Here is a 21,625-nt window from a genome sequence, read left to right as displayed (position 1 = left end):
AGGAACCAGAATCAAAAGGGAACCCATCCTCTTTTCAGTGACACCAGATAGAGGGGTTATACATAAATACACGACACCTATTTCATACTACATGTGGAAAGGATGTCCAATACCAACATATTGTGAATAGGAGTCCTGAGATAAGCACAGGGCAGTTGTTTACAGCAGCAGTTCTTAAATTTCAAGTCTACATTACATAGGAGAGATTATAATCTGGAGCAATAGTGAGATTTGGGCATAAATTTGTTTTTGGAAAGCGTAAATCTTTAGGATATCCAAGTCAGACCATCCACAGCAATAAATACCAAATATAAAATATTAAAATATATATTGAACATAATTGAAATGTATAAAATATAAATAAGAAAGACGCTTATTTGGAAGATCAATTATCTTGTCAAATTTTGTCCAAGACAGAGTTATGGTATCAGTAGGAAGCAGTCATGTGAGATTCAAAAATCAGACTATTCCCGCTACAAACTTTACTGTGATATAGTTCAGAGTGTTGACTGATTCCAGTTACTTTTACATCCAAATTTAACACGGCGAAGATGTAAATAAAGCGTTTAAACCACTGCTGCATTTTTTTCACGAGGCTGATTGAACGATAAGGTTTTGATATTGTTCTTGATGGTTATGTTAACGTCCACTAGATGGCGCCTGCGCAACGGTCACAATGTTGGCGCATGCGCAAACAGTAGTATAGACGCTATAGTAGAAACGCTTGCAATGCATTGTTGTTAACATGAACTATTTCCTAATAGTAGGGCTGTGGATAGCTAAGCTAGCTGTTTGTCAAGCAGTACTAAAAGACTGTCAGCCGCTGGACAGGATTACTAACACCGATTGTCTTGTATTTCTCTCTCTGATATTTTAAATATTACAATTATCACCCTGACGCTTTTAACGTTATTCAACGGTGAACAGCTGAGCTAATGCTAGTGAGCTAGCTCCCAAGTTAGGCTACAGGCTATTTAGTTAGCTCTTTAGCTAGTTTGCTAATTTAGCAGGTCACTATCTCATGGAGTGGTGTTGAGAAATACACTTTTGTTATGCTGATGCGTTGTTGTGGTCTGTGGGACACATTATGAACTTCTCGCCCGCGTTAGGTCGATAACGGTTGGTCAAAAGTTTTCTCACTACAAATGTAAGTGTGTTAACGTGGTCCATTGGGCTGTTTATTTATCTACTTTGTTTGTTTGTTTGAGGTATCTAACGCTGGTTGACAGTTGAATAGAAAAGCTACCTAGATGGACAGACGTGTTTCCTTTTTAATTCTCAGTGGTACATAGTCTGTCAGCATTAGCTAATGAGGAAACCCGGATTAGAAACTGCGTATATGGTTTGATTAGGCGGTCTTTTATAATGTCCAAACAAGATCGTTTAGTTCGTATTCTATATGAAACCGTTTTAAGCCCAGTATGATTAATGTAACTGTGATCTGCTGCCGATTAAGATATGCTCAGTGAAGTTGAGAAAGAAATTTGAATGAGTTGATTAAACGGCTAGTCTTGGCTTTGTGTGGATCTGGAAGAGGAAGATGACAGTGTAGGAGGGGTGATGATTGAGAGTCGACCAGAAGAATCCTCGGAGACTGCTAGAAAATGCCCAGAAGAAAACAATCAAATCCACAGCCTGTCAAATGTAAGTTTTACTTTTACGTGTATGTGTGTGTGTATGTGTGTGTGTGTGTGTGTGTGTTGCTAGCTTGGTGAGTTTATCTGCAGGACAAAGTTCTGTCAAAAGTGGGACTGCAAACACACACACAGACCATGTCTTTCTGAATTATAGCTTGTCATCCTTTTATTTACAAATCCCACTTCTGTTATTTTATTAATATGCAATATTAGTCTTAAAATGCATATGTCGTATTGTCCCAACCCCACAACTATCTTGAAATGTTCTCTGCCTGTCTTTTCTTCTTCCGTTTCATTCTTTCCTAGCTTCATTTCCTTTTGAAATTAGTAGTTCTCTGTACCCCTCCCTGTCTTTATCTGTGTCCTTTCTACGGTTCCTTCCTCACTTTCCTCCTCCCTTTTCCTCTGTCGGTGCTGACTTCTCACCGCACTGTTAAGAAAACCTTTCTGTTATAGCCGGTCTTTTAGTTCCTGCCACTTCACTTGTTCCTTGAATAAAAGAACAGGCTTCGTGGCTCTGGACCGTTTTACATTTGATAGTACATTTTATCGGGAATGTAACACTCTTAGTAATTTGTTATTGTTTTTTATTTAGTGGGGCCTGAAGGTGATGCTGTTGGTGTTGGGAATCCAGAGAGTTTGGTTCTGGAGAGTGATTTCCTCCTTGAACAGGATTTTGGAGAGAATGACTACAGGATCATAGGATTTGACCATAGAGACTCTGGTTGTAATTTTAAATGTCACAGTATTTTAGTATACTTCAGTCTAAAAAAAAAAACAAATACACAACGTAGTACTTCCCATCCCTTTTCCAAAGGCTCATGAAACACATGTTCCGGCATTTCTTTTCAGATTCAGTAACTGCTGATATGGGAATTCCAGCATACGCCTTCAGCGACGAGGACTGCTCCAGTTACAACCGCCTCAGCATGGAAAGTGACTTTGAGGACCCCCGAGACACCGAAAGCGAACAGGAGGAGATGGGCGGAGACTCAGCCTTTGCCCCGTACCTCTCCTGCAGGCAGTGTGGCCAGCTCCTTGGTGATCCCCTTAGCGGGGCCCTAGACGTAGCAGGACTCTACTGCCTTCAGTGTGGTGGTGAAGAGAGAGGAGTAGAACAGAAACATGAACAGGGAAAGGAGGGTGTGTCTGCTCAGGGCTCCCAGCACAAAGGGCACAGGGCGAAGTCTACCCCGAACTCCTACAAAACCTACTCTTGTAAACTGTGCAGCTTTACCTCACGCTACTCCAACCACCTGAAGCGGCACATGAAAACACACAACGGCGAGAAGCCGTACCAGTGCCAGTACTGCGCGTACGCGTCAGTTCAGCTGGTTAACTTACAGAGACACGTGCGCACGCACACTGGGGAGAAGCCATACAAATGTGACTACTGTACATTCGCTTGCAACTCCCTAGGCAACCTAAAGAGGCATCGGCGCATGCACACTCAGGAGAAGCCCAACAAGTGTAGCCAGTGTGAATACCGTGCAAGTAGCAGCCACACCCTAAATCGACATATGATGGTACATAAGACGGATACATCCACAGCCGTGGTGGAAGGTATATGTATGTTCAGACAATGAACATATGAATTGAATTGTTAAATAGAAATGATTTGCAATTAAAACTATTGTAGATAGTTCTGAATTCTCTGCCTAAGAGTTAGTAATTGCATGTTTGTAGTTAGACAAAGAGGAACCACACATTGCACAGCATGCATTTAAACAGTAAGCATTTAAAATGTAAAGGGAAGTAAGCACAATCAAGTTCCTTAAACTGAACTTCCCCACAGAGAGGAAGAGGTTTATTCTGCCTCTGCCTCACAAAAAAAACCCTGCTTTTTCTGTGTGTCTTTTGCAGAGAGTGTAGGGTCTGATCTGAATCTGCACCTTAGTGCTGATCCAGACTTCCTGCAAAGTATTGGGAGCCTGCATGCTGATCGTCACCCTCCCAGTTTGCTGGAGGCTGAAGCACTAGGCCAGGAGTCGGAGCCTATGGCTGAGCTGCTTTTCCCCTTCGCATGTCGTGTATGTGGCTTGGCACTGGATGACGAGGAAGGCGAGGCCATGCACATCTGCAGCAAGTGCACTCTGGACATGCTAGCTAAGAGCTCTCCATCTAGCCCCGAGAAAGGTGACAAGCTTTTCTCATGCACTTCATGCCCCTTCATCACACAGTACCCCAACCACCTGGTGCGGCACATGAAGACTCACAGCGGGGAAAAGCCTTACAAATGTCCGCAGTGCAACTACGCCTCGGCCCACTTCGACAACCTGAAAAGGCACCACCGCGTGCACACGGGTGAGAAGCCCTACAAGTGCCACCTGTGCGACTACGCTTGCGGAAATCTGGCTAACCTGAAGCGACATGAACGCATCCACTCGGGTGCCAAGCCTTTCCAGTGTACCGTGTGCAGCTACAGCTGTAACCAGAGCATGAATCTGAAGCGCCACATGCTGCGCCACACTGGTGAGAAACCACTTAAGTGCCAGGAGTGTGCATACACCACGGGTCACTGGGACAACTACAAACGGCACCAAAAAAAGCACGGCCACTCCCCTGAAGAGTGGCTGAAGATGCCATTGCCAGAGAAGGAGGAGGAGGAAGAAGAAGGCGAGATGTAGCGTTGTGGGGTTTTTTTTTTTTTTTTATATGTAATTTTTTTATGGAGCTCTTTTCTCATGCTCTTAATACCTAGCAGACGTTGCCTTACTGTTTTAATATTGCAAAGGTGCATATGGCATTAGTGTCATACTATGTTTGACCCCCTAATTCAAATTGAATGCAGGTAATAGTAATGACAGTTATAAGACCACTATGAAATAATTTTATCAGCATCCTGAACAACAGAGAAGCAAGAATATCACTGCAAGCAGGCATGGGAGTTGGCTTTAAAGTTTAAGCTATGTTTGTTCTGTAGCACAAACCATTCATATCCGGTGTGTGGAAAGCGTTAGGCTTTTAAATTTAGACAGGGAACTGGAGAATTGTGGTTATACATCTGTTACTATAAAGCTGGTCTGATTAAGCTGACTTTAAGGCTGAAGTTTTAATAACATCTCCATTCGTATCAATTTTATCTGATTGAGTGAAAGAGAATTGCAATAAAGCCAATGAGTCATCTTTTTCTAGGTTGATACTATTTTTATTTCAAATTCTATATTGTGGATTTGATTACACTGAAAACCTCTGGTTGCTGCTAAATTATGTAGGATGTACAAATATGTAGGTGCTTTTCTGGATTTTACTGTAAAACAATTGTCAGCTGCCCCTGCACCAATGCTGCACTGATTGTGTGTGTGTGTGTGAGCGCACAGGGGTCTTCTGGGCCCTTAACACTCACTTTATTTCCGTGGGAAATGTGTGTGTGTTTGTGTGACTTTTTCTAAGTGACTTTGAAACAGTTTTTTTATTATTATTATTTAAGTTGTGTGGTGCCTACTGTGAAATTTCATATTTCATGACAAATAAACCCAAGAAAAGGGCTAAAGTTTGTTTGGAGAGGACCTCAATAGGGGGGAAAAAAGGAAAGAGACCACATCTGCTATTATTATTTTATTGACACATTCACAGACAGCACATTTCTCTGATTGTAGGTGTCTTAATGGTTGTGACGCTATGCTTTTTGTACAATATATTTTTTTTAAATAGTAAAATATATTTTGTACAGAAAGAGCACGACATTTATAAAACGGCCAAGATCATTAGTCATTCAGTGAAATCAGGGATTAAGTCAACATATTTTATGCACAATTATGGACGTGATGTTTGCTATATAAATATATATTGTCAAAATGATTATTTGTGTACTGTATGTTATTTTTGTGGTTTTCATTTGCTTTATTGTTGTGGGGACTTGTCAAGTGACCTTTGGCTTTGTAATAAAACAAGAGTTTTTTTTTTATTATTTAAAGGACATGTCTTGATATTTCTTTACGCTGAAAATATAGAAGGAATATTGGAGCTTCTCTCTAAGCATTTGAGGCCACTTGCCTCTAGAGATCAGTATAGAGCTTGTAAAAAAATGCCAAGCATTATTATTACTTCTATTATAAGGCTCTCTTCATTTTTAGAGAACTGAAACAGGTGTGAGTAGTACATGTGAACACACTGCTCTATAGATTGTGGATGAGAAACAGTACTTTTCAGTAACCCTACACAGAGCTGTGTTGCTGGCTGAAATCACGGCGCAGTAGCTGGTTGAAGGGGACCAAACCTCACTAAGACTCCTGACTTGGTTCCAGTTTACCAGCCACTAAGACGTGCTGCCCAGCAAAACATGTGGATGTGCTGCATTTCACACTTAATGCATTGAGGCAATGTGTGGAGAACCACATTCTTATTCGGTGATAATCTAATATCAGTACTATACACTCCCACAGAAGAACTGAATAATTTGATATAATAAATGAAATCTACTTCCATTGTATTAAGCTTATAAATATTTGTTGTTATATAAATTTGTTGACCCCACTAAGCAGAAAAGGATCCCCATGGACACCCCAGTCATAAAAAGTCTACAAGGATGTGTTGTGGTAACTGGCTTGAGAGTGGTTGGAAAATACGAAGGACTCTTTATCCCAAAGTTAGGGCTCCATCTGCTGTACAGAAGGTTTGTTGGTCTGCTTTATACTTTCATTGCATGTTTCCAAAAAACTCTTTTATTTTTTTATTTTATTTTATTTTTGTAATTTTTTTTTTTTTAATACTTCATTTGCTACCAAGACATTGAGAGTGTAAATAGAAGTGCCATTATGTCCTTATGGAAACAGCACACCCAAATTAGCTTCGTCGCACCTGTCCCTCTATTTATAAGAGTCAACACTTTAATGCACCTGTGCTCTGTCACTCAGCCTGTACCATCACTGGCTGAATAAGATGCTAGTCTACTAGCACAGCATGCATGTCATGCAGGGAACATATATACACATATAATATGATCTCCATGTGATGTCCATGTACTCTGTGACTTTGACGTATCCTGTCCACCGGTAATATGCATTTAATCATTTAGTCATAATTATACATGTGAAAAAGAAAGATGGATAAAAGAAGAAAATGGTTACACATTGAAGATAATTATTTACTCACTCTTTAATATATCAGAATGCCAGTGAATAAAATAATCGTTTACTTATTGACTCAAACTTGGCTTTTTTTATTTTGCATTCTTGGTACCTTGTTTTGTAAGGATGTATATGATGATGATGACAGTCCCCCTGAAACCACACACTTCCTTACATTCCATAGCTGAATGCAGTATATGGGGATATAAGGAAGTATGTTATCTCAGAGAGTAAATATGAATTCCTTTATCTGCCACATTGCCTCCAATTTATGGTGTAAAATATAGCATACAGATATCTACTAAGACAAAAAAAAGTATTTGCTTTCATAATTTAAGAATATTTATGATATTATAAACAAGTTTGACATTTAAGGAGAATTGGACACTTTATCGCCTAGCAAGTTAACATTAACTGACCTGGTAGAAATAGTTCTGTTCATTTTCATGCACACCAGAATATAAACACATTGTGAAGCAATTGGTCTCTCCTTCCCATTCTCACCACCAAAAGAAATCAATTGATTATTTCCTAGAAACCCTTAATGAGCTGAAATTGCCACTCTTATGCAGCAGTTATGAATCCAACTTCATGGTTCCCTGGAAACACGTTAAGACAAGCATAAGCCTCTGCACATTACTTGCCCAACCCTTGAAAGCTGGTCCCTCACTCGTAGTGGAGTTTGTCCACCTTGGCCTGTCCCTCTGTCCCCTGTGCTGCTCTCCCGTCCATATCCTCCTCCTCTGCAGTCGTACGCTGGACTGTATCCAGGCCAGGCTTGGCTTCTCAGCCTTTTCTATGAGCCGCCCTCCCCCTTGCTGTTGGCCTTCCACCTGTCAGTGTCCTTTAGAGGCCTGGGGCTCTCCTGCACCTCCTGTTCCCAGGCCTCAGCACTCTGACAGGGCCAGGCAGCCTGTGAAATCACACCTCTCAGCTGTTCACACTACACTCGAGACACCCTATACCCACTGCTCATTCTTCCACTGAATGTCAATGGCTCCTTAAAAAGGGAGTACTTTTGGGGGCAGGGATGACTGCGAGACAACTGCAAGGACTTTTTTTATTGGGACAGTAGAGCAGAAAAAAGGTTCCAGCAGCACAGCTGACTGTGGAGTTTGTAATTTTAGGTATGTCATATACAGGGACACATAGTCCAAATGTACCTTGTCTTCTCTGACCAAAAATGATCACTAAGCCTTAATCACATTTGATCACAACTGCATCTCAGGCATAAAGAGCCTGCAGTGAATTAATCACTTTTGTTGTAATGGCTTTTGATTTTTGAGATCAGCAGCAGTCAAGGTTTTGAACAATATACAGTGGGGTAGAAAATAGAGTATGGAAACATAGTAAGCAAAGCATGATTAGTATTCACCAGTGAGGCAAAAGCTGTCATGGTTAACATAACAGCATTTGGTCCATGGATTGGATTAAGTTCTTGTTTGACTGATCAACTGCATGTGAGCATGAAAACAGAATGCCCCTGATGAGCTCATATACATTTCCCTTTTTCCATTTCAGTGGCTGCGGGATCACAAATAGGGATCCCTTCCATGGCTGAAGCTGGAAACAGGACAGCACAGGGAAATGTGAACAGGGAAGCAAACACTTCATGGCCACTAAGGTCAACACCTGTGTTCTCAACTCAACCAGAGAGGCAGGGTAGTTATGAGACAAGCTCATACATATAAACACTGATAGTGAAGGACAACGATTGACACTATGTCAGTTCTACATGGGGTATGACAATCTGCCTGCTTTATTCTGTGTGTGCTTTATTTTGGCAGAGTGCCAGACACATGGTCTAGAAATAACTGATGAAGATCTGATTATGGCACTGACTCTGGGATACATCCCTCACTAAAGTATTTTTCCTTAACAATATTCATCTTCCTTAGTCAATAAATGCATTATATATATATATATATATATATATATATATATATATATATATATATATATATATATATAATGTATATATATGCTTCAAAACTGTCATCAATTCACAACTTTGTAAAGGACACACTTTAAAACACGACTTAAATTTGACTATGGACAATATACTAAGGGATTTTCAATCACAATATAACCTGCTCAACCTGATGAGTGTTTAAATGGCATGCTACAGAATGTAACTCATAATGGGGTCTACCAGCTTATTTTTAGATTGCTAAACACACTTCTGGTGGTGTAATAACTTTGTCCTCCATTCAAGAACTCCTTTATCTCCTTGTCATTACAACTACAGCTTACAATATATTCCTGTCCATTCAGTTATTCAGTTTAGCCTCTAATGGTGTGCATATGTTTTGTAAAATCACAAACGAATTCTTGACAATGTCTTTGTTTCAGATCATTTCTTTCATTTTTACAAAATTACATAATGAAATATCTAAGCATAAACAACAATACTTAGTGTTATTCCATAAAATCAATGTTCACTTGAGTTCAGTTAAAGAATCAGTTTGTATGAAATAATGGCTTATGCAAACAATGACTACTTAATTGCTTAATTGTACATTTATGCCCACTGTGTGACTCGGTACTACATCACGGCTTTGGCACAGAAAAGACTGATTCACAAACCCCTGCTGACTCATAAAGTCCTCAGCATTAAAAGAGGTGAAGTCCTAGTGTGTGCTTGCCAGTTGCCAAGCTTGAGGTGGATACAGCTGTTCACTAAGGGCCACACGACCAGTCTCTTAAAGGCCTGCCATTGTGTATCTTCCTATCCCAGAGGTCAAAGGTACTGTAATCAACAGCTAAAAAAAACAGGTGGTGATTCTGACTGAATGTAGCATGTGCTGTATTTCTACAGCAATTTACAAACTATATGGGATGTACTCATCGCCATGTGTGGCTTGGCTTTATAGCTGATGAAGAGTATAATCAATATTCCTTCACAGGGACAATGCTGAATGGGAGTACTTAAGAAATTCTCCTACCTGCCTGTGTTATTATTGTGAAACCATTAGTGTTGAGCCTTATAGCACAGAATCTCATCATAGGAATAAACCTATTATGCACACACATTGGAACACTCTCATTAAAGGACAGATGGGCACACCATTCATTATTGTTATATTTTTCAATCAAGTGTCTCAATTCAGTAATCATGCTGAGTTCTGTCATCACTTTGTGTAATTTGTACTTTGATTGGACAATATTTGTTGTGTGAATCTGCAGTCTGGACTAGAAATATTTTTGCCCCAGTGTCTACTTCATAACATTCTGTGATTATTTTTGTTTTTTTGTTTTTTAAAATTGATTTATATTGATTGTTTTTTCACTTACGACCATTGGTGGTGCTGTTGTTTTTGGTTGCAGAAAAAAGTCAAAAGTAATGCACTTTAAGCCATCAACAGCAAATCAGACGATGTAGATCTCAGAAAGTTAGCATTATTTTAACGTATTTTTTTCTTCAAAGAGAAGGATAGCTTAGCCCTGCTAATCCATTTTCATCAGCCATTCATGCTCCTGAATTATCTTTAATAAGTTGGACCCATAAATGTGTGCCCACTTTCAGTCCAATAACTAAATAAATAGAGGGCTTCACAGGGTTCAGCAAAATGAGGCAACATACAGTGTACTGAATATGCACAGAAAATCAGAAACTTATTCTGGCCACTGTGCTCCAAGGTAGGTCATGGGTGATTAAAGTTGAATTTCAACAAATAAGTTTATACAGTAACATGCCACAGTGCCTTGGGGACTAGCAAAATGCTAAAGGTATTTCGAGTCAAAAGGGAATCGACAGCTGACAGTTCTCTCTGGAGACATGAACAATAGACAGATCCAACTTTTCACAGACTGTCATGTATCTACCACAGGGAATCAGCTTAGAACATAGTGTTTGGAGACACTAGTTTTTTGAAGTTATTGATTAACAGTTGACAGGGCATAACAAAACCCCATTTTTAAATTGACACCGTTGCTTGCTCCCTCTTCCCTTACCACAGTTGAAAAGGCAGCTGGTGGTCTGCTTCGCACATACACACACACGCGCGCTCATACACACATTCACACACGAACCGAGGGCCTACACATGGTCCACACAGCAGGTGGAGTACGACCTGAGAACTTGCCTCCTCCAGCAATGTCACCTCTCTTCAAGGCCAGGCTTTTCAGCTGGGATACTGCCCATGTCTCATGTGCCCCATCGTTTAAGTTCCTGCGAGCTTGGCAGGGCAAGGAAGCAGCTATGCACATTTAGCACATTATCTAAATCTCTGGCATGCCATTCAAGGCCTACTGTGGTCTTCCCTGAATGTTTCATGACAGTTGTGAAGGCATTTGTTTTAAAACTCACATACATCATGCTTTGTGTGTCTGTTGAGAGATGAGAAAATTCGTGAAATATTAGATATTTTATACATATTTTATATAAGTATATAAAGCATACAAATAGCTAACATAAGGTCAGTCATTGGAGCCTCCAGGAATATTTCACCTAATCAATCTGAAACCCTAAAGCAGACTAATATAAATCAAAATAGTAGAAATTGTCCAAAAGTGTTCTCCATCTGAGAACAAGTGAAGTAATCCTGTCACTGAAAATGTTGATGACTTTGAGAGATCAATTCAATTCAACTATAGTTGAATAGCACTTTTAACAGTGGACACTGTCGCAAAGCAGCTGTACAGAAATCTGGATATAATTTTTTTATTTAAATTGTATCCCTAATGAGTAAGCCAGAGGCAACCACGGCAAGGAAAATCTCCCCAAGGCAACCAGAGGAAGAAACCTTGAGAGGAACCAGACTCGAAAGGGAATCCATCCTCATCTGTGTGACACTGGATAGTGTGATTATAAATCATTTCACTTTTGTAACTGTATACTATAAAGTCAAGCAGTGCTAAGTGTGTTCAAAGGAACCTGAGTATAAGCATCATTAGAGTTTTAAGTTTCTTGTATCAAACTGAAGTTATCAACCGTTCAGTGATTGAGACAACACACTTTCTTTGAGCAGACATTCTCACAGATATACTGTTAACAGCTGATACTGCTAAGGAAGCCCATGTATTTTTGTAACATCTTCAGGACGTTAGGCAACAAACTGCATATTGTTCCACTGTGCTCTACACATGCTCTGTCTCCTTCATCTTACCCTGTTTACCCACCCTTGGTTTGTAGGCTGTTCTAAGCAGTGGGAGGCCTACAGAATATTCCTACTGACTCCAAAACACTAATGCTTGTTACAATACCCAATACACAATAATCTTTCTGAAGTGATTGCTGTGTTTTGATATTGTCTGTTCAATTTTATGGCACATGAGTCACAAATTTTAGCTCTTACTATTCAGAGAGAACTTTGGCCAGTGTTTCATTTAATCTTATCTTCAAGAAGCCTTGTGGATGATTTGCATAGAGGTTTTTACCCACATGAATTCAACAAGCAGATGTTTCCTGATGAAATGAGAAGTTTAAGAAGACAAGAAGAGAAAGCGATACATATCTAGGGTCACTAGTTTCATGTGCTCTGGTATAGCTGCTATTCTCATAACCTTTGTCAGGTAAATATCTATACGATCTATGTTTTCTTAATTTTCTGCATTAATCACCTTGTTAAACTATTGTAAATGAATATATACCACCAATATTTCAGACTTTCTTAATTTCAGCAGCTTACCATAAACATCTAAGTTAAGGCAAAACGTACTCAGTGATGCATTCACGAAACAACAGATTAAGGCCATTAAGCCGTAGTTCCTGAGTGTCCCTCTTAAGAAACTATATAGTATTATTCGGTGTATGCTTTAAAAATTTATTATGTCTAGGATTCACATGAACGATCAGTGATGTTCAGTATTTGACAGTGGGTGGTGGGGAAACACCCTTTTGACTAATAAGAGCTGTTTTCTATGCTTCAGTACCTAAGTGCACCAGGAAAGTGCTTCTCTTCATCAGTAGCATTTGCCTCTGTAAAGAAATCAACCTCTTCAATGGGTCTGGTAAGCTACATTTTCAATATTAATGTAACTGTGGCTCACATTTCCTGGAAAGCGTCTCTAAATATGCATGATGAGATGTGTATATGTTTCAATTAAAAAGAATATAATGATTGATAATGTAAGTTTGATTTGTAAAGGTATATAAGGTTTTGTTTGCAAAAGTTTGTGTGTGTATGTGTGTGTATATATATCTATATCTATCTATCTATCTATCTATCTATATATATATATATATATATATATATATATATATATATATATATATATATATATATATATATATATACATACACACACACACACACACACACACACACACTACCGGTTAAAAGTTTGAAGACACTTGACTGAAATGTTTCTCATGATCTTTAAAACCTTTTGATGTGAAGGTGTATAGACAAAATCTAATATTAATTTCTTTCATTAGAAAACTAACATTTTATATACAAAAAACTATATTTTTTTTTAATGGATGACTTGGAGCAAAATATTCTGAAAAGCAGCCAATAAATGTCCAGCATTCGTGGGAACTGCTTTAATATGGTTTAAAAACCATCACAGAGAGATTCCTCAAGAAACTGGTTGAGAAAATGCCAATAATACATTCTTGGAAATTCTAGGCAAAAAGTGTGTCTACTTTGAAGATGCTAAAATACTAAATTATTTTAATCCAGAGTTTTTATGACTTTATGTACATATACCTTTACCTTTTATGTATATACATATGTTTATATGTATGCATATAAATGTAAGCATATAAATGTGTATACACACACAAACACACACATATATATATGTGTGTGTGTGTGTGTGTGTGTGTGTGTGTGTGTGAGTGTGTGTGTAACATATTTATAAAAGGTATATGTACACAATGTCATATAAACTCTGGATATTTATATATATATATATATATTTATACGAGAAAATGTACTTCTTATTTATCCTAATACCTTTCACATATAATATTGCTATTAGATTACTTAACTGACAATTATATAATAATTAATTCAATCCAGTAAGCCAGTTTAACTAATTCTGAGGAAAATGTTAAAGACACGCACCATATACACAGTAGGATGTAAAAGGTTTTCTGCAGAATAGGTATAATTTCTGTGTGAAATTGATCAGTTCACTGGTTTTCAGCATAATTCACACCCAAAGCTCTACCCTGGAGATATTCTTGAATTTCCTCGAAACAAGTACTTCTCCCAGTTTGGAGTTTACTATGGAGAAAGAGATGGTGTTCCCTATGTGGCACATTTAACATGCAGGGGTATGTTGTGGATATTATTTATACATACTGTATGTTGATAATTGGTTTATACAGCATTCTTAAAAAGAACCTTTCCATTTTAGACTCGGAGACAAAGTTTGTCCTCTTTGGTCGGGCTTTGAACGCCGCTATAAAGCTGGACCCAGTTGACGTAGTTGGGAAAAAATACAAAGTGAATAATTACCTGGATGAGAAGCACCCACCTCGAGACTTCTACTCCCACATCAAGGCAGAGATTGAAGAAGCCATGACTAAGCCCGTCACCTATGATATCCTGTTCCACAACAGTGAACATCAGGCAACACTCTTACGCTATGGAGTCAAAAAGTCAGAGCAAGTGAGAAATCAATTTTTCACTAATCATACAACGAATTAATCAGACTCATTGTTTTGCACTGTTACAATTTTGACATGTTTGTGTCTATGTTAAAAAAATCCCAACAAGCATTAAGTTTTCAGATTTTGTATTCTAGATGTAAAACTATACTGTTAAACAAATCATAGTTACAGTACTATGCAGGGACAATAATACTAATGAGTAGCAATATATTAACACCCAAATAACTACTAATAACTGTGAAATAATGTTGGGAAATTACTAGTTAAGTGATAATAATGTAATGCTTTGGCAGTTTATTATGAACTAAGCTATAATGACCAAGTCTTATATATGTCCTGGAAAAATGATTAATTACGAATCACATCAGTCTTACCTACTTTGGCCTAGAAATGAGACTCTTGCTATAACACTAGTGTCTTGTAAAATAGATCATTCTGTTCTGCGTGAGTATGTGCACAAGTGTCTGTGTTCCTTCTCAATAATCACCAACCACAAAGACATGGCTCACATAAATACATCACTGTATATCATACGTGCCTTACTGACATAGTTACTGAGATATCTTTTTCAAATATTACCCAGATGAGTTCTCCAGGACCTATATAAGACTTGATAATTATTGCTTAGTTCATAATTAACTACCAAACCATTATTTTATTATTACTTAGTGAGTAATTACCCGGTATTAATGCGTTATTGAACAGTATTGCTCCATAGGGTTTCCCAAATCTGTACCAATTACAGTTTATATGGTCAGATGTCTTACAGTAAATCTACAGATTTATATCAGGACATACTGCTAGACTATAATTAGGAATAAAGGAGGCCTTTCTTGTTTAATTGTGGTGTCATGTGGTTTTCAGATTGACAAAGTCTACGCAAAGATAGCTCAAACCTGGCGTGAACCATTTGTGAAGAAGAAATTTTGATTCAAGATCTCCAAATCTCCACTTGAGGGCAGAAAAGAGACAGTCAAAATTGTACAACAGAAGCATGGCATAAAATCAAAGTTAACATGTGATTCATTCTGTATTGTGTGTTTGGAGAAATCGTCCATGCTGTGGTACTGGCGAAGAGAGGAGAATTTGCCATTAGGACAAGGAATAGCAGCTTTCATAAAATGCCTGAAAAGGAAAATTGGTAATACGAATAACAGTACTTCAGTTTTCATATTCTGTTTTTAGTTGGAATAATATTTCTGTCCTAAGCCACCAGTTTACAGAACTACTATTTCACTATATTGTTTTTCCACCTTTCCACTCAATGCTGAAGTGAAACATTTCCCTTGCTCCAAACTCTCATCACAGTAAGCTATCATACACTGAGTTATTGGTCTGACATGGAAAACCCTTTTAAAGAAATATTTCAGATATATTTCATCAATAACCAGACAGAATTATTTCCAGTCCTTCTCTTTTGACATGTGAGTTATATCAGACTTTATGTAATTTGTACCCTTAGTACGGGGAAACCTCTACTCTTTCCATAATCTGAGGAGCCCTATTTTCTTTTTATGTCTTTAAATGTCTTTATGTCTTTACATAATGTTCTTTACGGAATTATATTCATAAGCTACATGTATATTAGAATATAGTTTGTACTCCACAATGCCAGCATAATATTCTTTTGGAATGTAATTTTTCTAAAGTTTTTGCTTTGTTTTTCGGCAATTTATACTGGGCAGACTTGGTAAATATTTTAATATGAGCAAAAGTTGGAACTGCAGTGTTTGCATTATCAGCAGTAAGAGAGATGTGCAGTAAGAGTAAGCAAATAGGCAACAAGAGAGATTGGCTAAATGTATTAGTCCTGATTAAACTGTTGTTCATCACCAACACTCAAGTGTAAAACTTTCTGACACTTAACTGAATAACTGTTCTGTGGTTCTGATTTCAACATTACCATTAAAGTTCACACATTAAGTTCTTACACTTTATTCATTTAAAATTCATCCAAAGTGATGCAAGCCAATTAAGAAACTGTTAAAGAAGTCTAATAGCATCCAGACAAAAATAATAGCTAATGTCTAAGCATTATTCAAAATATATAGAAAATTGTCCACAACTAATAAATGTGCAGTTAATCTGTCAGCATGTGACTCATTCTACAATACTATAATATTTCACTAGTATTTTCAAGATGACCAAGGTGTTCTGAAGAAAAAGCTAGCCCAACACCTTATTGCTGTTATCAAAATATTGATTACTATGCCCCTCATTTTAACCAGGTAAAGGACTTCTAGAGGAGGTTGGAATCAAGAGCTGTGTAATTTAGACCATGGATTCCAAACAGCAGGAAACAGGCAATAGATTTAAAGCAGTGACATTCAGACACTGAGTGATTATTGATCTCTCTGGTTTGTGATGTGGTCTCGCTTAGAGCTGCATAAGTCACAGGAGGTTTAAAGGTGATGTATGGCCTGATTATTTTGTAACATTAACATTTCATGTTTGCCTTTGTATTGCTTTCATTCTACTTCCTGGTTTCTCCAGTTCCACCCTGAGCTCCATCTTGGATCTTCTCCACATCCACTGACTGTTGTTTGCATCTGTGTCTGATTTGTTAATACCTTTTCTTTATTTATACATTCTACATTGTCTTGCTGCAGCTTGTTGACTCTAAATTTCATCCCAATTCTTTATTTTGTTTGTTTTGTGAAGTTTTTCACTTTTTTCAGCCTCTGACCAACTCCTGGCCGCCGTCATGGCCGCCTTTGATGCCTTATTAATGGTTTATGTTGAGAGTTTTTCTTTGTAGCTGTCTCTGCCTGACACCACAAACCAGAACGATCAATAATCTCACAATTCCTACTCTAACTCCTGGTGCTACCTTTCCCTGCCTCAGCACCTGGTCTTCCCAAATTATCCTATGGTGTGGTGTGTTTAAGCTCAATCACGGGGCCTGTTCCATTCCTGGTACCTCATCTCAGCCTCTCTTCCATCCCTTGTCTTAGTCACAGTGTCTAGGCCAGATTTTCTCAGCAGCAAGTATTTACAAGTGTTAAGCAAGACATACGCACCCTATAAAGACAAATGCTGCATCCCAATTCACGTTCTAGCTATCCTAAACAGTATCTGAGATTAGAATTAGTGTGTCCCAAATCATTGTATATTGAAATGAGTATTCCTAAGGTACCCAGATTGTCTACAATTTCTGGTAGATTTTCAAAGTGTTGATCCATGGACACTTTTTAATCTAATATTGCCCACAACTCCTTGTGCGAGGGAGGAGGAATTTTGTAATGGAGTGCTTCACCGAATTCAAGGATGCACATTAGAGAGGTGTACATGAAACGTGGAGAAATAAATCAAGGGAATGGTGAATTTAATTATATAGTATAAATTATATAAGGAACAATGAATTAAGAAAAGCTGCAACAAGGAGTGTGTTTACGGTGAAAGTGTGCGTAACTAGGTAACAACCTTCTGTTACATGACGTTTTAGTATATGTCCCAGCACTTGCATACTCTTTTGCTCCAAAAAGTGTGTACTCTTTCTTCACAAAAAGAGTACATACTGTACTTTTTAGTACAAGTATAAGTAGGCGAATTGAGACACAGCTGTTGCTGAGCAGAGCGCTGACCTAGGGTCCTTACATGGATGTGAAGTGCCCATAGGCTCCTGTGCATTTAAATGCTTTGAGGCATTCTGCAGAATATGGAGCAGGGTTGTGTATGAGGTAAACATATACACCAGGAAAACACAAATTTGCTAAGTTTTCTGCCACACATCACAGCCTTTTATTGACTTTGTTGATATGCTGTTTATTCTCCTTTAAAGTAAGGGGAGTGATTTTAACCATCATTCAATTTTGGTCCCAAATATGGTGACTACAAGAGCAAAATCAGGTGTCTGAGTTTACAAAGCTCTGCATGATCGTACTATATAATACCTGAGTAAACTCAGTCTATTATGATCTGCCATATCTGTTTCAAGAACAAAATGTTTTTATCAGTGGGTACAATAATGAAAATTACAGCAGAGGACAGCTTTTTTTCCCATACAAAAAGCCCCCCAGCTTTGAACTATCCTGTCTGTCTCTGAGAAGTCTATGCTGAAAACCAGCTTGTTTAATCTGGCATTTTGTTAACCGTTTTTACCCAAATAAAGGTGCAAATTAGGGCTGTTAATGCTAACCCTGGCACTCATACATATTCAGTATGGATAGCATTGGTGAGAATGGTTGCTGACATCTCAAGGTGTCCTCATGCCTGTACTACCTCCAGGTTGTTTTTTTTAGTTATGCTGTCATAACTAGACCTGTTGGAGGCCCTACTTGTTCTGTGATTATCATACACCATGTTGTGCATGCTTCCGTCATACGTAACAATCTGTTAAACCTGTCTTTTGAGTGTAATACTGCTGCAGGATACTGATACACTCCCTCTGTTGTGACTGCTCCTGTTTCTTTGAATGCAGTTCTTTGCACATACAGTTCAAATTCCTGCTGCAATTAATTCTCACCTGGATGCTCCAGAGACCTGTACTTCCCATGGCTGCTATCATAATTATAAGGTGTTGTGTGTGACCTGAACCTGTTTAATGCTATGGTCATGTTAACAATCTTTCTCACAATATTCCCAGATCATATATTTTATTAATTCATTCATCTTCAGTAACAGCTTTATCCTTATCAGGGCCATTGTTGATCCAGAGCCTATCCCAGCAACACTGGCCATGAGACTATGGACTACACCTTGACCGTCACAGATTCCTAGATCAGCCATTCTACGTATATATATTTTAAAGTACTTTTAGAAGTTAGAAGGTGAACTTAATGTTCACTATTCCTCTGTATGACCCAAGTACTGTTAAATAAGCTCAATAGCAAAAATCTTTTTATATGGTAAGGATTCTGAGTCTGGCGTCTCTTGAAGCTTCCTCCTTATGCCAGAAATGTAACTGAATCTGTCATTAGTCTTGCCGGGTCTCGTTTGTCTATATACATATGTCCCTTTGTTTCAAATGCATTATTGCATGTTGCTTGTGCTAAGTTTCTTAAAGCGTCTTTTTCTGATTCCCTGTTCCTTATTATTCTTGTTGTTTTGTTACTCGTTTTGACCTCTGACCTTCAATATGGATTTGCCCAATCTGACCCTGTCTCTGTGCATTGAACCCTTCAGTGGATATTAATAGTGATTTTTGGAAAGTCCCCTAATAAAAGAATACACACATACATACTACTTCTGGCTCCCATTGCTTGCAGTTTTTTGAAGAAGTGGATACACACACAATAAATAGCAACATTTTAGAAATAAAAACTACAGTTGAATTACTTACTGAATTGTGATTGCCGGTTACATATGCTAACATGTGCAGTATAGAAACATGCGTTAAAAACAAACATAACTCATAAGAAAACCACAAAACTTTGACATGCTACTTAATCTGAATTTGTTAGCAATAACAAAATATTAGCATAAAATTCCCTAACAGTGCCCTGTTTTACTGATGTTTCTGGCTTGAGATGGTTCAGGAGCTTATTCCATTTCAAAAGTTGCTCCAACTAAATAGGCACTTTATCATAATTTGCATAATTTGCTTAACTATGCTAAATCTCATTGCCATGTTGCAATTTAGGAAAGTTAATTGGTTTAGACACAGTCACTGTGCCAGTATATTTATAAGCCATCCTCTCTAATGAGTCTTCAGTAATGCAGCTGTCCTACTGTATTAAGTGTGACACTTCACAAAGCAGTAATTTTAGACCTATACAAAAACAAGTCTTCTCATCAACGCGCTTTATATTTTTATGCCCTGACCTGATCACCACTGATGGCATCAGAGGAAACAGTAAAACCCTCAGTCAATCAAAGACACAAACCAAGTTATCAGCCTGGTTTTTCTAGCTCATCTACCTTGTTTGTGTAAAAGCTAGGCCTAAATTGTAGATTTGCATACCTTTTTGAAAGTAAATCTTATTTAACATACATAAGAGATTATTTCCAATAAAGAGAGAGGGAAAAATCGCAACAGTAGAAGAAGAATTTCACCAGATGATGCTTTAAATTCTGTATGTAATTCAGTGGGTCAATTTATTTGTTTGTTTGTTTATATATATTTATGGAATCATGATAATAAGTTCATACATTGAGACTTGTTTGAGAATTTTCTAACAGAAATTTTTTTTTTATTTCATAAACACCAATTGAAAGACGTGTGAAAATGAAATTCAAATAGTAAACCATTCTAGATATGCACTTGTGCTTCTATGCTTCTTCATGTTTAAATAATAAAGTGTTTTTTCCCTGACACTGAAAAAAAAAGTCATTATATTCAGTCTGTATACAGCTCAAAGGCATAAAGCAATTGGTAGTCATGAGGGGAGATGTGAAATATAGAGTAGGGGCTACCAGAGATATCCAATAATGCAAAAAAATAAACAATTATTGTCTTACCAGAGAACCTAATTTAATCCTTGATGAAAAATCAGTTCGATGTTTAGTGTTTGGTAGGATTGTTGTAGTGTCTGCTCTATGATTGTGACACTAACTTTATTTATTTGTTTGTTTGTTTGTTTGTTTGTTTTAAAAATAGCAATAACCAACTGGATTTAATTAGGTGTATGCCTAGCAAGACCTCCCAGCAGTTGCAATGAGGAATTATAAAATTATACATATTAAGTCTCAACTAATGGTTTATAGACATATTATTTCGTCAATAACATTTTGCTGTTTGATTTCTATAATTATATCATTATCAAGTTATACTGGCCCAAGAAGCTGATTCACACAAGTGATTTTATTCAACCCATGTCCTACTTCCAAAAAGGGGCAATGGTTTCTCTCAAAGCACATTTACACATAAAACATAAAGAGGGAACCCATCATGCGAACACTGATGATATTACTTTTTATCCTTGCCTGAGTGAGTAACGAAGTATCATGCACCTCCCTGTATGGTAGCAGTAGGTCTGTCCTTACATGGATTTCTCAGCTAAATTGTCTTGGTACAGGATATGGTAAACATACATAAATTACTTTTGCTTTAAAAAGTTTTGGACTATGATTATGTTGTGAAAATACAGGAGGTATTTATTCATTCATTCATCTTAAGTAACCACTTTATCCTTGTCAGGGTCTCTGGATCCACCACAGGAGGTATGTTGATTGAAATTCTCAAGCTTGCTATAACAGACAGCATCTCTGATAATTGTATGTGCTACATTACACAATTAAATAATCAATTTATTAACTTGTGTTCATAATATTCAGTTATAGAGCATAAATTCATTGATTCATTCATTTGTTCATGTTTAGTACTGCATTATCCTGATCAGGGCTGTGTTAGACATGGACTGTATACTAAGAACACTGGAATTCACCCTGAATAGGACACTAAACCACTGCAGGGA

The 21,625-nt window shown here is 37.7% G+C and overlaps 2 protein-coding genes across 4 annotated transcripts; both read left to right on the top strand.

Annotated features, from left to right (window-relative positions):
* The first annotated feature begins 705 nt into the window (after positions 1-705).
* On the top strand, positions 706-5,553 carry LOC108270311 (zinc finger protein 513). The gene is made up of 4 exons (XM_017476872.3): positions 706-1,644; positions 2,233-2,361; positions 2,490-3,200; positions 3,501-5,553. Exons 1-4 carry the CDS (start codon positions 1,605-1,607, stop codon positions 4,262-4,264), a joined length of 1,644 nt encoding a protein of 547 aa, XP_017332361.1. The 5' UTR covers positions 706-1,604; the 3' UTR covers positions 4,265-5,553.
* A 3,796-nt stretch (positions 5,554-9,349) lies between these two features.
* Positions 9,350-19,454, top strand: plaat1l (phospholipase A and acyltransferase 1-like). Of its 3 annotated transcripts, none has more exons than XM_047157747.2 (5): positions 9,350-9,452; positions 12,578-12,658; positions 13,802-13,931; positions 14,015-14,268; positions 15,135-19,454. In XM_047157747.2, the coding sequence occupies exons 2-5, from the start codon at positions 12,650-12,652 to the stop codon at positions 15,198-15,200; spliced, it is 459 nt and encodes a 152-aa protein (XP_047013703.1). In that variant the 5' UTR covers positions 9,350-9,452; positions 12,578-12,649; the 3' UTR covers positions 15,201-19,454. The 3 variants fall into 3 exon arrangements, with proteins under 3 accessions (XP_047013703.1, XP_017332706.1, XP_017332705.1); XM_017477217.3 differs by lacking the exon at positions 9,350-9,452 and adding an exon at positions 12,071-12,220; XM_017477216.3 differs by lacking the exon at positions 9,350-9,452 and having other exon boundaries at positions 12,491-12,658.
* Positions 19,455-21,625: the final 2,171 nt, after the last annotated feature.

The sequence above is a fragment of the Ictalurus punctatus genome, chromosome 9 (assembly GCF_001660625.3).
Source record: "Ictalurus punctatus breed USDA103 chromosome 9, Coco_2.0, whole genome shotgun sequence".
NCBI lineage: Eukaryota > Metazoa > Chordata > Actinopteri > Siluriformes > Ictaluridae > Ictalurus > Ictalurus punctatus.
Note: the sequence above shows the minus strand (reverse complement) of the source record. Positions and strands in the feature narration are given on the sequence as shown.

Excerpts from the sequence above, each read along its gene's own strand:
- LOC108270311 (XM_017476872.3), top strand. The coding sequence starts at position 1,605 with ATGCCCAGAAGAAAACAATCAAATCCACAGCCTGTCAAAT. Across the intron at positions 1,645-2,232 it reads AAATCCACAGCCTGTCAAAT|TGGGGCCTGAAGGTGATGCT; the intron begins GTAAGTTTTACT and ends TTTTTTATTTAG. Across the intron at positions 3,201-3,500 it reads ATCCACAGCCGTGGTGGAAG|AGAGTGTAGGGTCTGATCTG; the intron begins GTATATGTATGT and ends TGTCTTTTGCAG.
- plaat1l (XM_017477216.3), top strand. The coding sequence starts at position 12,569 with ATGCTTCAGTACCTAAGTGCACCAGGAAAGTGCTTCTCTTCATCAGTA. Across the intron at positions 12,659-13,801 it reads CAACCTCTTCAATGGGTCTG|CATAATTCACACCCAAAGCT; the intron begins GTAAGCTACATT and ends ACTGGTTTTCAG. Across the intron at positions 13,932-14,014 it reads GGCACATTTAACATGCAGGG|ACTCGGAGACAAAGTTTGTC; the intron begins GTATGTTGTGGA and ends TTTCCATTTTAG.